The following is a 12,853-nucleotide window of genomic DNA, read 5'->3' as shown; positions in this document are numbered from 1 at the left end:
GTCTTCCAAGCACTTAGCACAGTGCAAGTCCCGGAGTAGGTGCTTAGTAGACATTTGTGATTGGTTGCTCGGCTCTGGGGGATAGGTGTGCAGGCGCTGACACCCTTTCTTTGTTTTTATACTATCTGTTAAGCGCTTATGTCAAACTCTATTCGAAGTGCTGGGAAAGATACAAGTTAATTAGGTCGGACACAGTCCCCGTCCCACATGGGGCTCACAGTCCAAGTAAGGAGGAAGAAAAGGAGAACCGCGGCATAGAAAAATAAAAAATGACTTACCCAAGGTCACACATCAGGCAGAGCTGGGACGAAAACCCAGGTCCTCTGACTCCCGGCCCCGTGCTCTTTCCCCTAGGCCGGGCTGCTTCTCAGCTAGGCCATGCTGCTTCTCCCTTTTTGTAGAGTTTTTTTTCCTTTTCTAAATAGTATCTAATAGTAGCTTGCCGTGTGTCATGAACCGTTCTAAGCACCGGGATAAATACAAGTTAGGTCGGATCTTGTGCCCACTCCCCAAGGGGCTCACGGTCTAAGTAGGAGGGAGAACAGATATTGAATCCCCATTTTGCGGCTGAGGAAACTGAGGCAGACAAGCAAATTGACTGATTTCTCCCCCTCTAGACTGTAGGCTCAACATGGGCAGGGAATGTGTCTAGGTCGTTACGTCCTACTCTGCCAAATGCCGCTCCAGTGCTCTGCACCCAGTAAGCAGTCGGTAAATACGATCGATTGGCCCAAGGTCACACGGGAGCTGAGCGGCGGAGCCGTGTCTGCGATATTGTTCTATTGTTCTCTGCCAAGCGCTCAGCCCAGGGCTCGGCACTCAGTAAGCGCTCAATAGATACGTTGGAACGAATGACGGAGCACACAGGTGCGGGCCGGGGGGGGGGGAGGGTCCGGGGGGGCGCTGGGTGGGGGGACCAGCCCAGGGGTCCTCGGTGCCAGCCGGTCCCCCTCCCGACAGCCGTGTGTCTGGCCCCCCAGTCCCCCCGGTGGTGGAGCCGAGCTCCCAGGACGTGCGGCAGGGCCTGGGCCGGCCCGTGGCGCTGCGCTGCTCCCTGCTCCAGGGCAGCCCCCTGCGCCTGGCCTCCGCCGTATGGCGCTTCAACGGGAGGCTGCTGGCCCGGCCTCCACCCGAGGCCCAGGACTTCTCCGAGCTCAGGCTGGACGCCGTCACCCGCGACAGCAGCGGCAGCTACGAGTGCAGCATCTCCAACGACGTGGGCATGGCCGCCTGCCTCTTCCAGGTCTCCGGTGAGCGCCCCCCGTCCAGGGCCCCCCTCCGACCCTTCCTCCCCCCGCTCTTCCTCCCCATCCCCACCCTCCTCCGGGCAGGGCCGCAGTGCCACAACCAGGCCTGCGCCCCCTCGATCTACATCCCCATTTCATTCAGTCGCGTCTATGGAGCGTCTGCGGTGTGCAGAGCACTGTACTAAGCGCTCGGGAGAGCACGGCGTAACAACAGACAGACACCTTCCCGGCCCAAAACGAGCTCACCGTCTAGATTTACATGCGATGTCCACGTCCCCTGTCAGAATGCACAGAAATCCCCCAGGCTTTGCTCCTCCCCGTCAGTGCCCCGTGCTCCCTGCCTCCCACCCAAACTGCTCCTCTTTTCCCAGGGCTCCTGGCCCCTACTTCCCACTGCCCCCAGCCCCTCTTCCTCTCTCTATAGTGCTCCTGCTCCTCTCTCCACAGTGCTCCTGCTCCTCTCTCCATAGTGCTCCTGCCTGTCCTCCTCTCCCCACAATTCCTCCGTCCCTACCCCTCTTCCCCCAGTGCCCTCAGCCCCTGCTCCTCTCCCCAGAGTGATCCTGCCCCTACCCCTCTCCCCGCAGTGCTCCCGCTCCTCTCCCCGCAGTGCTCCTGCTCCACTCCCCACAGTGCTCTTATCCCTGCTCCTTTTCCCTCAGTGCCCTTGCTCCTCTCTTTCTCTTTCTTTCCCCTCTCCGTGTCACTGTGTCCCGTTGACCCCGTTCAGCTTGGAGACCCTCCTGGCCGGCTCAGGCCCTCGGGCAGCCTGGGCCTTTTGGGATTGGCCAGGCCATCTCCCGGACCCCCAGCCCTCTTCCACCCCCTAACCCCGACCCCAGTCGGCCATCCTGGGTGGGGGCCTGTTACATCTTTCCCCCCGGGGGCCCAGGGAGGGCCCAGGGTGGGACTGGTCCTGGGCGTTGCTGACTGGCTGACATCTGGGCCCACCCCCTCCTCCACCCTTCTTCCTCTCCTTCCCCCTCTTAGTGCCCCCCACCCACGGGTGAGGAAAACCCACATTTCACGGGCAGCTTCCCCCCTTGCCATCCCCTCTTCAGGACACCTGGGTCCCCGACCTGGGCGCCGTGGAGGGGCTGAGGGGCCGGGGCCAGAGGTTACCCATCAGTCAGCCCCAGAGCCCCCTGTGACATCTCCCGCCTCCCCGCTTCCCTCCTCCCTCCCACGACTCGCTCCCCCTCTCCCCCTCTGTCTCCCTTCCTCCCCTCTCTTTCTTCCTTTCCCATGGCCCCCACCTCTCCCACCTCTCTGTCTCCCCCATCCCCTCCCGGCCCCTCGCCTCCTCCCCCCGCCCTCTTAGCTAAAGCCTACAGTCCGGAGTTTTACTACGACACCCCCAACCCCACCCGTAGCCAAAAGCTCTCCAAAAACTACTCGTACGTGCTGCAGTGGACGCAGAAGGAGCCCGATGCCGTGGACCCCATCTTGAGCTACCGGCTGGACGTCAGGCAGGTACGGACCCCGGTGGGGCGGGATCCGGGCCCCAACTCCCCTCCCCCAAGCCCCAGGCCTGTGTACGGGGGGGGCGGGCCTGGAATCCACCGGGCAGAAACAGGAGGGAGGAACTGGTCGGCCGAGGATCGGTCGGCCTTTCGTGGTTTCCAGTCAGGCCCCCAAACGGGGCCTAGGGTACGGGGGTTGGAGACGGGACAGAAGGGGCTCTGCTGGCAGCAACCCAGGAAGGTGGCCAAAGAAATGAACCCTGGGGGCTTCCTGGGGGTGCCGGGAGGGTGGGACTACAGCAAGGGGAAGAGCCGGCGGTAGGCTTTGGGCGTGGGGCGAAGTGGGATGCTGTGGAGGAGCTGCCGCAGTCGCTGGAAAATGGCAACCGAGAGGGCAGGATCACTGACATCTGGACACTCCAGGGTGGGGGTGAGGTCCGGGCGGGTGGGGGAAGAGAAGGCCCAAAGGGGACCATTGAGGTCATGGTGGTGGTGGTGGGGGGGGGGGGTGACTCTGTCCCGTTGCTGGGGTTTGAGGGGTCACGGGGACGGGGGGGGCCCCGTGTGCCGGCAGCTGAACCTGCGGAGCACGGTGACGCGGCCCATCCCGGTGCGGCGGGTGGAGAAGGGGCTGCTGCTGGAGTACGTGCTGGCCGGCCTCAAGGTGCCCCACAGCTACGAAGTGCGGCTCACCCCCATCACCAGCTTCGGGGCCGGGGACGGGGCCGCCCGCATCATCCGCTACCTGGAGCGTAGGTGGACCGGCCCGCGAGGGGGCGGGTGGGCGGGCAGAGGGGGGCGTCCCGGGGAAGCGCTTACCCCAACGGGCCCGTGCTCCCAGAGCCCGGTCCCCTCTTTCCCAGGGTCTGGTCGTTCCCACCCCGGCTCAGCCTGCTGGGATTCCGGGGTCCTCTCCGGGGAGGCCTCTCCCTGGAGCTGCCCGGAAAGCCTCAGGGACCTCTTGGCTGTTAATCTGTGCACTAGTTGCATCTCATCTGCATGACGTTCACTTTGCATGCAAATGCAGAGAAACCCCCCAACCCTGACTCTGCTCCCGGCACCCCCGCTCTCCCTCTTACGGGCCCCGCGGGGTCCACTTGGTTCTAAAAGGGTCATCGGAGCTACCCAGGGGATGGCCTCTTCCCTGATCCCCCTCCCCCAGCCTCGTCCCCCTCCCTCCTGCACGGCCACCTCTGACCCTGGATTTCCATTTCCTTTGTCAGCAATCAACTCTCCGAACCTGTCAGGTGAGGCTTTCTCCCTAGCTCCCGACGGGCCGGGGGCCCTGGCGCAGACCCCCTCCTCCCCTGACCCTTCGCCCACTCCCGCCCGTCCGCCCATCCGTCCCTGATGTTGCCACCCACCGGACTCTGCCGGTGCCACCCTTCCCTCTCCGAGTGCCATCCGTGCGGAGGCATCTTCCCGCATCACCCCTCGGCCTACTGGAACTTCTCCGCTCAGAGCCAAGGGGGCAGCTTCAGAGCATCTCGGCCTTCTCGGCCGGAGGCAGGAGGATGGAGCCGATGACCCCGCCGCTCTGGTGAAGCCGCCTTCCTGTGGGCGCCCCAGGGGCTCCTCCTCGTTCCCCAGAGCCCCTCCCCACGTCAGCCCGCCGGTCTGCACCTCGGACCCCCCCCCCCCCCCGGACACCTGTCACCCATGGGAGAGGAGGGGGAGGCGGAGCCGAGTGGGTTTCCTCAGGCCCGCTGCCTGATTTCCCTCTGGCCCGCTGCCTGATTTCTCTCAGGCATGGGCCCAGGGTTCCAGGCTCCGGGCAGGGCTGCCCGAGCGTTGGCGTGAGCCGACGGGAGTCGGGGGGAGGCCCGGGTGCTGATTCCCCGCCCCCGCGACGCTCGCCCCGCCAGACAACACCTGTCACTTCGAGGACGACAAGATCTGCGGCTACACCCAGGACCGGGGGGACAACTTCGACTGGACGCGGCAGAACGCTCTGACCCAGAACCCCAAACGCTCCCCCAACACGGGGCCCCCCACGGATATCAGCGGCACCCCGGAAGGTGAGGGCCGCTGGGGGGTGGCGGCGGGGGGCTGGACGGTGCGGGGAGAGCGGGCTGAGCCATACCTCCCTCCCAGGCTACTATATGTTCATCGAGGCCTCACGGCCACGGGAGCTGGGAGACCGGGCCCGCCTGGTCAGCCCCGTCTACAACGTGAGCGCCAGATTCTACTGCGTCTCCTTCTTCTACCACATGTACGGCAAGCACATTGGTGAGTTGGGGCCAGGGCAGTGGGAGCGGGCCTCCTAGGGGCAACAAGTCGGGGTGATGCAGCGTGGGGGGCAGAGCAGAAGGCCCAGGGGATGGAGGGGCTCCAAGCACCCGCCGGCTTCAACCGGGGACCCCGTTGAGCCCCCGGGCCGGTGGGACCCCCCAGTCGGACCCCCGGCTCATTTCCACCTGCCTCTGTCTCTCCGAGGGCGGAAGGGCTGGAAGAACATCATGGGTAAAGCTCAGACTTGGGAGCCAGAGGACCTGGGTGCCAGGAACTGTACTAAGCGCAGGGGGGAATACAAGCAAATCGGACTCAGCCTTGTGTGACTTTGGGCAAGTCTCTTCACTTCTCAGGCCTTAGTTTCAACTGCCAAATGGGGATTCAATACCTGTTCCCACTCCTACATAAGACTGTGAACCCCATGTGGGACAGAGACTGTGTCTAATCTGATTATCGTGTATCTACCTCAGTGCTTAGAACTAGTAAGCTCCTAAGACGAACCATTAAAAAAAAATAAATACGGCCAGCAAGGCCAGCTTAGTTCTTCCTCTGGGGGGCTGGGCCCTGGTCCTGGATGACAACAGAATGTTCTCTTACTCCCTACCCGTTAATCCTCTCTGACCCTCTCCCTCCCCCTCTCCCTCCCCCTTCTCCCACCCCTGTCATTCTCTTTCCCACTTCCATCCCTACTCCAAGCCAAGATGACATGTCTCGGCCAGTCCTCGGCTTCCCCAGGCCTCCTTCCCTGACCAATCCCTCCTTTCCCCTTCTCCCACTCCCTCTGCATCACCCTGACTTGCTCCCTTTATTTATCCCTTGTACATATCTGTATTTTATTTATTTATATTCACGTCTGTCTTCCCCTCTAGACTCTAAGCTCCTTGTGGGCAGGGACTATGTCTGTTGCATTGTTATATTTTACTCTCCCAGCGCTTAGTGCGGTGCTCTGCACACAGTAAGTGCTCAATAAATACCAGTGACTGACTCCACTGGCCTTAGCTAATCGATCGATCGACGGTATTTACTGAGTGCTTACTTCATTCGGAGTGCTGCACTGAGCGCTCGGGAGAGTACAGTGCGACAGAATTGGCGACACGTTCCCTGCCCGAAACGAGCTCACAGTCTTCAACTTCCCCTCCCTTCCTTCCTTCCTCTCCTTCCTTTCCCAGTCGGCAGTTGTTGCCGGGAGATAGTGTTCTCTGAAGCATCTTGAAGAAATCATTTTTCAAAGCTGTTATTACCTGGTTCCGGGGTCCGGCGGGTGAGAGGACGGGTGAGGGGAGCTCACCCAAGCTCACGCCCGGCCGTGCCAGCATCTGGGAAACGCCCTCCCATCGGCTCTCCCTTCCCTCTTGCCACCCTCCAGCTGGGTCTGCCCCTCCCCACCGGATCTTAGTCCAGCAGCCCCAGACCCCTCTGTGCCAGCCTCAAGGGTGCCTTTGCCCGCCTCCCTCTGGGACCGGCTGCCTTCCTGGTCCAGACAAGTAACATTTCGCAAGTGCCCCGAGAGGCCTCTATCTGTCAGCCCGGTTGCTGCCCCTCTGTCTGTGGGCAGTGCCGGGCAAATGCCAGCCTCGTGCTGTGGCAGCTGCCCCAGCCCTGCAGCCTCTCCTCACGGTTGGAGAGCGGGAGCAGCCTTTCAGACCTACCTGCCCTCGGGGCCTGGGCCTGAGCCCGTGGCTCCCGAGAGTGAGAGAGGAGCTGCCAGAGAGATGCTTGCTAGCCCAGGCAGCCACTGCCCCAACCTCCCAAGCTGCCTGGTGCCAGTACTGCCAGGGGCCCAGGATGCTGAGAGACAAAGGACAGATGGGCGGAGGGAGTGCTGGGGCAGAGGGGACACTGGGAAGAGAGACAGAAGGCACTGAGGACAGAGGGGCAGAAGGGGAATTAGGGAGAGGGCACTGAGGAGAGAGGCAGAGGGGGTTCTGCAAACAGAGGGGGCTGCTGGGGAGAGAGAGACATTAGGGTCACTGGGGACAGAGGGGCAGAGGGAGAACTAGGGAGTCCTGAAGGTGGAAAGGCCCGGGAGTGGGGAGAGCGAGGTAGGGACCCTGGGAGAAGAGGGATAAGGATTACTGGCTTTGGGAGCAGAGACAATGGAAAGGGTAGTAGGTGCCAGAGATACTAGATGGAAGGAAAGGAGCCAAAGCTGAGACCCCCCCCCCGGGACCGGAGTCCAAGTCCCTGTGAGGGTGGGGTGGGATCTGAGACCACCGGAAAGGGAGGGGCAGCGATGACCGTGGGGGCAGGTGGGTAGGAACCAGGAACCTGGAGGGGAAGAGGAGCAGAGCTTGGGACCCCGCCAGCCCGAGCCGCCATCTCCCACCCCCAACGCTTCCAGGCTCGCTCAACCTGCTGGTCCGTTCGCGGAACAAGGGCCCCTTGGAGACCCACGCCTGGTCGCTCAGCGGAAACAAGGGCAACTCCTGGCAGCAGGCCCACGTGTCCATCAGCCCCAATGGCCCCTTCCAGGTGAGCCGAGGCCCCGTGGAATCGGAGCCGGTCTAGGATGGGCGGCCCAGGCGTGGCTGGGAGAACGGGACTCGCTCCTAGCTCTTCAGCATCTCTGGGATGGTGGCAACCTGGGCTCCATTACTCAGAAACACTTGGGCCCCAAAGGCAGGGTTCCCAGCAGTAGACTGGCGGACGCGCACGGTCGGTCAGTCGTATTTATTGAGTGCTTATCGGGTGCCGAGCAGTTTATTGAGTGCTTATCGGGTGCCGAGCGCTGTACTGAGTGCTTGGGAGAGTACGGTAGAACAATAAACAGACACATTCTGTGCCCACAAGGTGCCAGACTCCTTTCACACGCACCCAGGGAGCCTCTGCTCCCTGCCCGAGCTCAGGGCTGGCTGGCCGGCTACCAGAAGGCTCAGGCCCAGGGGTGGAGCATTGGGGTGGGGGCTCCTCTATGAGGGGGGCTTGGTTCCTTGGGAGGGTTGGGAGGATGCAATTCTGTGAGTCTCTCTGAAACGGGAGGCTTGGTGGTTGGGAGGGATCATTCAGCGCTTAATACAGAGCATGGCACCTAGTGAGCGCTTAACAAATACCAAAATGATTATTATATAGGATTTATTTAAGACCACTGGGGGAAGGGAAGAAGGGAACGTCTGAGTGGGTCCTCAGTTTTAACGATGGCACTTAATTAAGCGCCTATGAATTCATTCATTCAGTCGTATTTATCGAGCGCTTACTGTGTGCAGAGCACTGTACTGAGCGCTTGGGAGAGTACAGTATGACAATAAACAGACACATTTCCTGCCCATAATGAACTTACAGTCTAGAGGGATCGTGGGCCAAGCACTAGGGCCAGGATGATACCAGAGTCAGATTCAAGGCTGGCTATCCTGCTGCCCTCCCTCCCCAACACACACTCCCAACCCCCACTCTCTCCCTCACCCCAGATTATCTTTGAGGGGGTGCGCGGCTCCGGGTACCTGGGAGATATCGCCATTGACGACGTCACCCTGAAGAAGGGCGACTGTCCCAGGAAGCAGATTGACCCAAACAAAGGTACGGGGCAGGATAGGGCAGGGGAAGAGGGGGTGAGCCTCCCCGTGGGGGTGGGTGATGGGAGAGAGGGAGGCGGTGTCTGGGGAAGGGAGTACGGGTTTGATGACCAGATCAGAGCCTCCCGCTCCCCACAGTCGCCCCCAGCTGGGTGTGGGTGTGTGTGTGTCTGTGGGGCCTGAGGAGAGCGTTGGCCCCAGCCCCGGATTCCGGGAAGGGTGACCGTGCCTAACCAGAAGGCCGATGGAGAGAGGGTGTATAAGGGTGGGTAAACCGAGGCCTAGACCCCAGGGGTGATTGGTGTCTGTCCCACTCCGCCCAGATCTGCTATCCTCCACCTAGCTGGCCGAGGACCTTGGGGCTGGGGTGGATTCAGGGTTCATTCATTCAATCCTATTTAGTGAGTTCTTTCTGTGTGCAGAGCACTGAACTAAACACTTGGCAGAGGTCAATATAACAATAAACAATTCCCCTGCCCAGGGGACTCCCTCCTTGCAGTTCCACTTCAGGTAGCTGGATCAGGGAGAGTGAGGGGCCTCGGGGGAAGGGGCAGGCAGGGAGTGGGACTGTCCATCCTCCCTGGTGGCCCCCGGCCGTGGCCCAGAGGAGGCCGGGGCCAGCGTCCAGTCTCTGCTCCCCACAGGGGTGGTCTCGCCCAGCAGGGCCGGGTCCTGCCCACCCGGTCCCCGGTTGGGCAGCCTGCTGGCCGTCGTCCTCTGCTCGTTGCTGAGATGACCGCCGCCGCCGCCCGTCCCGGCTCCCGCCCCCCCGCCGCCGCCTGGCACACCAAAGTGTCCGCATCGTACCAAAGACTGAGCCGAGGCCCGCGGGCCCGGGCGGCCGGCCAGGGGCGGGGGCGGGGTGGCCGGAGCTCGGGGTGGCCGGGGAAGGGGCCCACTGGTGGCCGGACCGAAGAGGAGGACGACGACAAGGAGGAAGAAGAAGGTGGTCAGGCCTTGCAGGATCAGCGGCTGGCCGGAGACGTTGTCTCACATACATGCACATGCATACACACACGCACGCACACACAAACACACACACACACACACACACACACACACACAACCGTCTATTAAAGCACAAGTTTCTATCCGAACTGCCAGCACCTTCTTTCCCGTGGAGAGGCCGGCCCGGCCCCACTGCCACGGTTCTTCCCGCCTCCCGCGGGCCACGGCTGCAGAAGCAGAGACCTCAGAGGGACTGGATTCAGTGGTCGGGGGGGGGCCTCCGGGTCATCGTCCCCCCATGAATTGGCCCCCAACCGGACTGCCCGCCCCACCTCTCCCGCCCGAGGCCCGCAAGCAGACCTAGGGGCCCATCAGGAGAGATGGCCCCACTCCAGCCTCTGCCAAGAAGCCCCCTCCCCATCCTCGTCCTTGCGTGTGCCGAGTTTCAGGGTGCCCAGCGGAAGGGGCCTCCCCACAGAGAGGTGGGGCGGGGGAGGGAAGGCGGAAGACTGCATTCGTTAGCCTGGCTGCTTCCGCCCAATCTCCCCGTCACGGGGTTGAGGGACCCTGGCTACTGGAATTCCTGGATAATCCCAACCCCCCGGAGCCTGTACACCCATCTCCCTTCCTCTCTGCCCTCTCCCAGCGCTGCTCCTAAGGGCTAATGGGGACGGGAGGTCTGTGTTTCTCCTTCTCTCTCCCCCTCAACTCCCACACCTCCAAGGGGTTGCTAAGCGAGTAAATGGTCTGGAAAAGGGAAGCGAGAGGAAGGAGAAGGAAGAAAATACACAACTGTCTTAGCCCCTGGATGATTGAGAGCCGGTGAGATGTACCCCCCACAGAAAAGAGAAGTGTCGGGCTTACTCCAAACCCAACCCCTGACCAATTCACAGACCCTAGGCCCTCCGAGAGGGACTCCTCTCCCCACCCCTTCCTAATAATAGTAGTAATAATGACTGTGGTGTTTGTTAAGCGTTTACTATTGCCAGGTCTTGAGGTAGATGCAAGATCATCAGATCGGGTGCAGTTCTCCTCCGTGGGGCTCACAGCCTAAGTAGGAGAGAGAACAGGTATTGAGACCCCATTTTACGGATGAGGAAACTAAGGCACAGAGAAGTTAAGGGACTTACCCGAGGTCACACAGCAGGCAAGTGGCAGAGCCAGGATAAGAACCCAGGTCTTCTGATTCCCAGGCCCGTGTGGTTCCACTAGGCCACGCTGCTTCTCCCCTGCCCCTGAAAGACGGAGGCAGCTGTCTCCTGCAGGTGGTGAAAGCTTTGCCTCCCCCCAACTCCTGCCCACACCCCGGCCAAAGTCATTCCATCCACAACCTCCCAAATCATCCCAGCCTTGGGACCCCAACTCGGCCCTGTTGACGTCCCTCCCTCCAGGCAGGGCAGAGCTGGGACTGCAGGAACTAGACCCAAGGGAGAAAGAGAGAAACTTGACCAGTTGGGTCTGGCGGGGAGAGGGTGGAAGACGGCTGGGAGACATTGTTGGTGACAGGGCAGATGAGCCGGGGATGGAAGCTCTCCGGCACTGTGGGAGGGCAGAGGGGAGTGGGTGTTGGGTGCTGGGTGTGTGTGTGAAAGAGAGAGAGAGTCCATAAAATTTGTTTGGAGAAAGTGAGGATTGTGACCAGGGTTTCAGGACATGACTATTCCAAATGAACTTGAGCTCAACTTGGGACTGGAACGGGATGGGTTTTCCCTGCAGTCGTCTGCCAATTCCCAGGGCTTTAGCAGGAGGAGCAGGAGCAATAGGGGTGGTGGTGGTGGTTGGAGGCGGTGGTGATGATTTTGGTGCTCATGGTGGTTTGGGTGGTGGTGATTTTTCAGTTCGAAGACGCTGCTGCCCTTGGGTGAACCTTCATCCCGGAGCATGACTGACACATCAGGACCGTGAAAATAGTTGGGATCCTTTTTCTGGGCCCCCTGATTATTTCAGCGAGTACTGCCCACACCCTGGCTATTCCAGGGAACACTGCTCACACCCTGGCCATTCAAGGGAGTACTGTTTGCAATCTGGCCCTTGCAAGGAGCACTGCCCATACCTTGGCCATTCTGATGGGCACTGCCCTCACCCTGTTCATTCCCTGGCCATTCTGGGCAGCACTGCTCACTTGGGTGACAATTTACGTTGACTGTTACCCAGGACAAATGGTCAACCTAAAAGGCCCCCAGCCTGTCCCGAGAGTGCTGTGTGTGACTGGGCATAGTGGGAAGGGACACTTACCTACATACACGTATTTGAATGCATGGCATTGCACAGGGAAGATACCTGCATGTATGGGCACGCATGTATGCATCTACATGTCTGTGTGAGTGCGGGGCTATACCTCCACACTGGGGATCACTGGAGCCTCGCAGATTGCTGTCTTAGCTGTCCTGTGTTTCAGTGTGTACGCGCATATTTGTGTATGTCTCTGAATGTGCACCTGAAGTGGGTAGGCACAGGTCAGCATGTGTGTGTATCTCTGCCCGTGATCACGTGTGTTCTACGAATGTGTGTGTGCATGTGCGGGTGGGTGTTTTTGCTTGTGTGTGGGAGAGTGTGTATGTAGGGGTATAACTCCCTGTCAGGGTATACATCGTGCCCAAGAGAAGGGAAGCGCTGGGGTCCTGATGAAGCATGCCCCACAACTCCTGCCCTCCCCCACCTCCCCCATCCGAGGCTCCCCGGGGTTGGTGGGGAGGAGAGGTCGGAGGAACTGGGAGAACCCTGGAGAGTCCTGGAGGAGCTGTTCCAGTCCCCCATGCCCGGGACACCCTCCTAGCTCCTGGTCCGAGGCCTGCCACCTCAAGGGGGGTCCCCGGATGCCCCACCTTGGCCAAGGTGACAGAAGTCCTGGGGAGCACCACTCAATAGGTTGAAGCCAAACAAGTTCTCCCTACTCAGGGCGGGCAGAGCTGGGCTTTACATGGCCTTAAAGTGGGGTGTCTGAGGATCCCCCCACCGGCCTCAGGGGCCTACCCCTCCCCTCTGCTCAGCTCAGCCTCAGCCCCAGGACTCTGGAAGGCCCAAAGATTTCCAGCAACCCACTTCTCGCTCTCCCCTCTCCTTATAGGCCCCTTGGCTCTGGCCCTCAAGCCCTGCCCACCTCCACGGGGCAGCCAGTTCCCCCATGTCACTTTCTGCCGTGGCTCCCCGGGCCGGGGTGCTGGCAGAATCCATCCTCCTGGACCCGAGACTTCTGAGTTCAGGCAACCACACCAGGGAGGGCCAGGGGTTGATGGGGGGGAACAGTTGGAGCCAGGGCCTGAAGGCCCAGTCCGAGGACAGAGCAGCCGGAGCTGGCCGAGGCAGGGAGGAGGAGACGGTCCGTGAATTGGCCTTCGGGGACGAGAACGCTCTGGCCTGAGGCAGCTGGGCCTTAGGGCCTCAGACTGTAGCATCCCAGCAGACCTCAGGAAGGGAGCCTCACCCCTGCCCGGGGGGGCGGGCAGGAACGGGA

General features: G+C 61.2%; 1 protein-coding gene across 3 annotated transcripts in view; it reads left to right on the top strand.

Moving 5' to 3' along the window:
• MDGA1 (MAM domain containing glycosylphosphatidylinositol anchor 1) overlaps nt 1-9,548 on the top strand; it is a 39,345-nt gene extending 29,797 nt beyond the window's left edge. The window contains exons 9-17 of one of the 3 annotated variants that reach the window (XM_029046871.1): nt 981-1,250; nt 2,569-2,720; nt 3,285-3,462; nt 3,934-3,957; nt 4,576-4,728; nt 4,805-4,939; nt 7,284-7,414; nt 8,347-8,455; nt 9,096-9,548. In XM_029046871.1, coding sequence (XP_028902704.1) covers nt 981-1,250; nt 2,569-2,720; nt 3,285-3,462; nt 3,934-3,957; nt 4,576-4,728; nt 4,805-4,939; nt 7,284-7,414; nt 8,347-8,455; nt 9,096-9,187 — 1,244 coding nt within the window. In that variant the 3' untranslated portion in view covers nt 9,188-9,548. Of the gene's footprint in view, nt 1-960; nt 1,251-2,568; nt 2,721-3,284; nt 3,463-3,933; nt 3,958-4,575; nt 4,729-4,804; nt 4,940-5,146; nt 5,230-7,283; nt 7,415-8,346; nt 8,456-9,095 lie in introns of those variants that run through there. The other 2 variants (XM_029046873.1, XM_039914850.1) reach the window with 2 other exon arrangements.
• Nucleotides 9,549-12,853: the final 3,305 nt, after the last annotated feature.

This window comes from Ornithorhynchus anatinus, chromosome 19, assembly GCF_004115215.2.
Source record: "Ornithorhynchus anatinus isolate Pmale09 chromosome 19, mOrnAna1.pri.v4, whole genome shotgun sequence".
NCBI classification, from domain to species: domain Eukaryota; kingdom Metazoa; phylum Chordata; class Mammalia; order Monotremata; family Ornithorhynchidae; genus Ornithorhynchus; species Ornithorhynchus anatinus.
The sequence above is the reverse complement of the archived record's forward strand: the minus strand, read 5'-3'. Positions and strand labels throughout refer to the sequence as shown.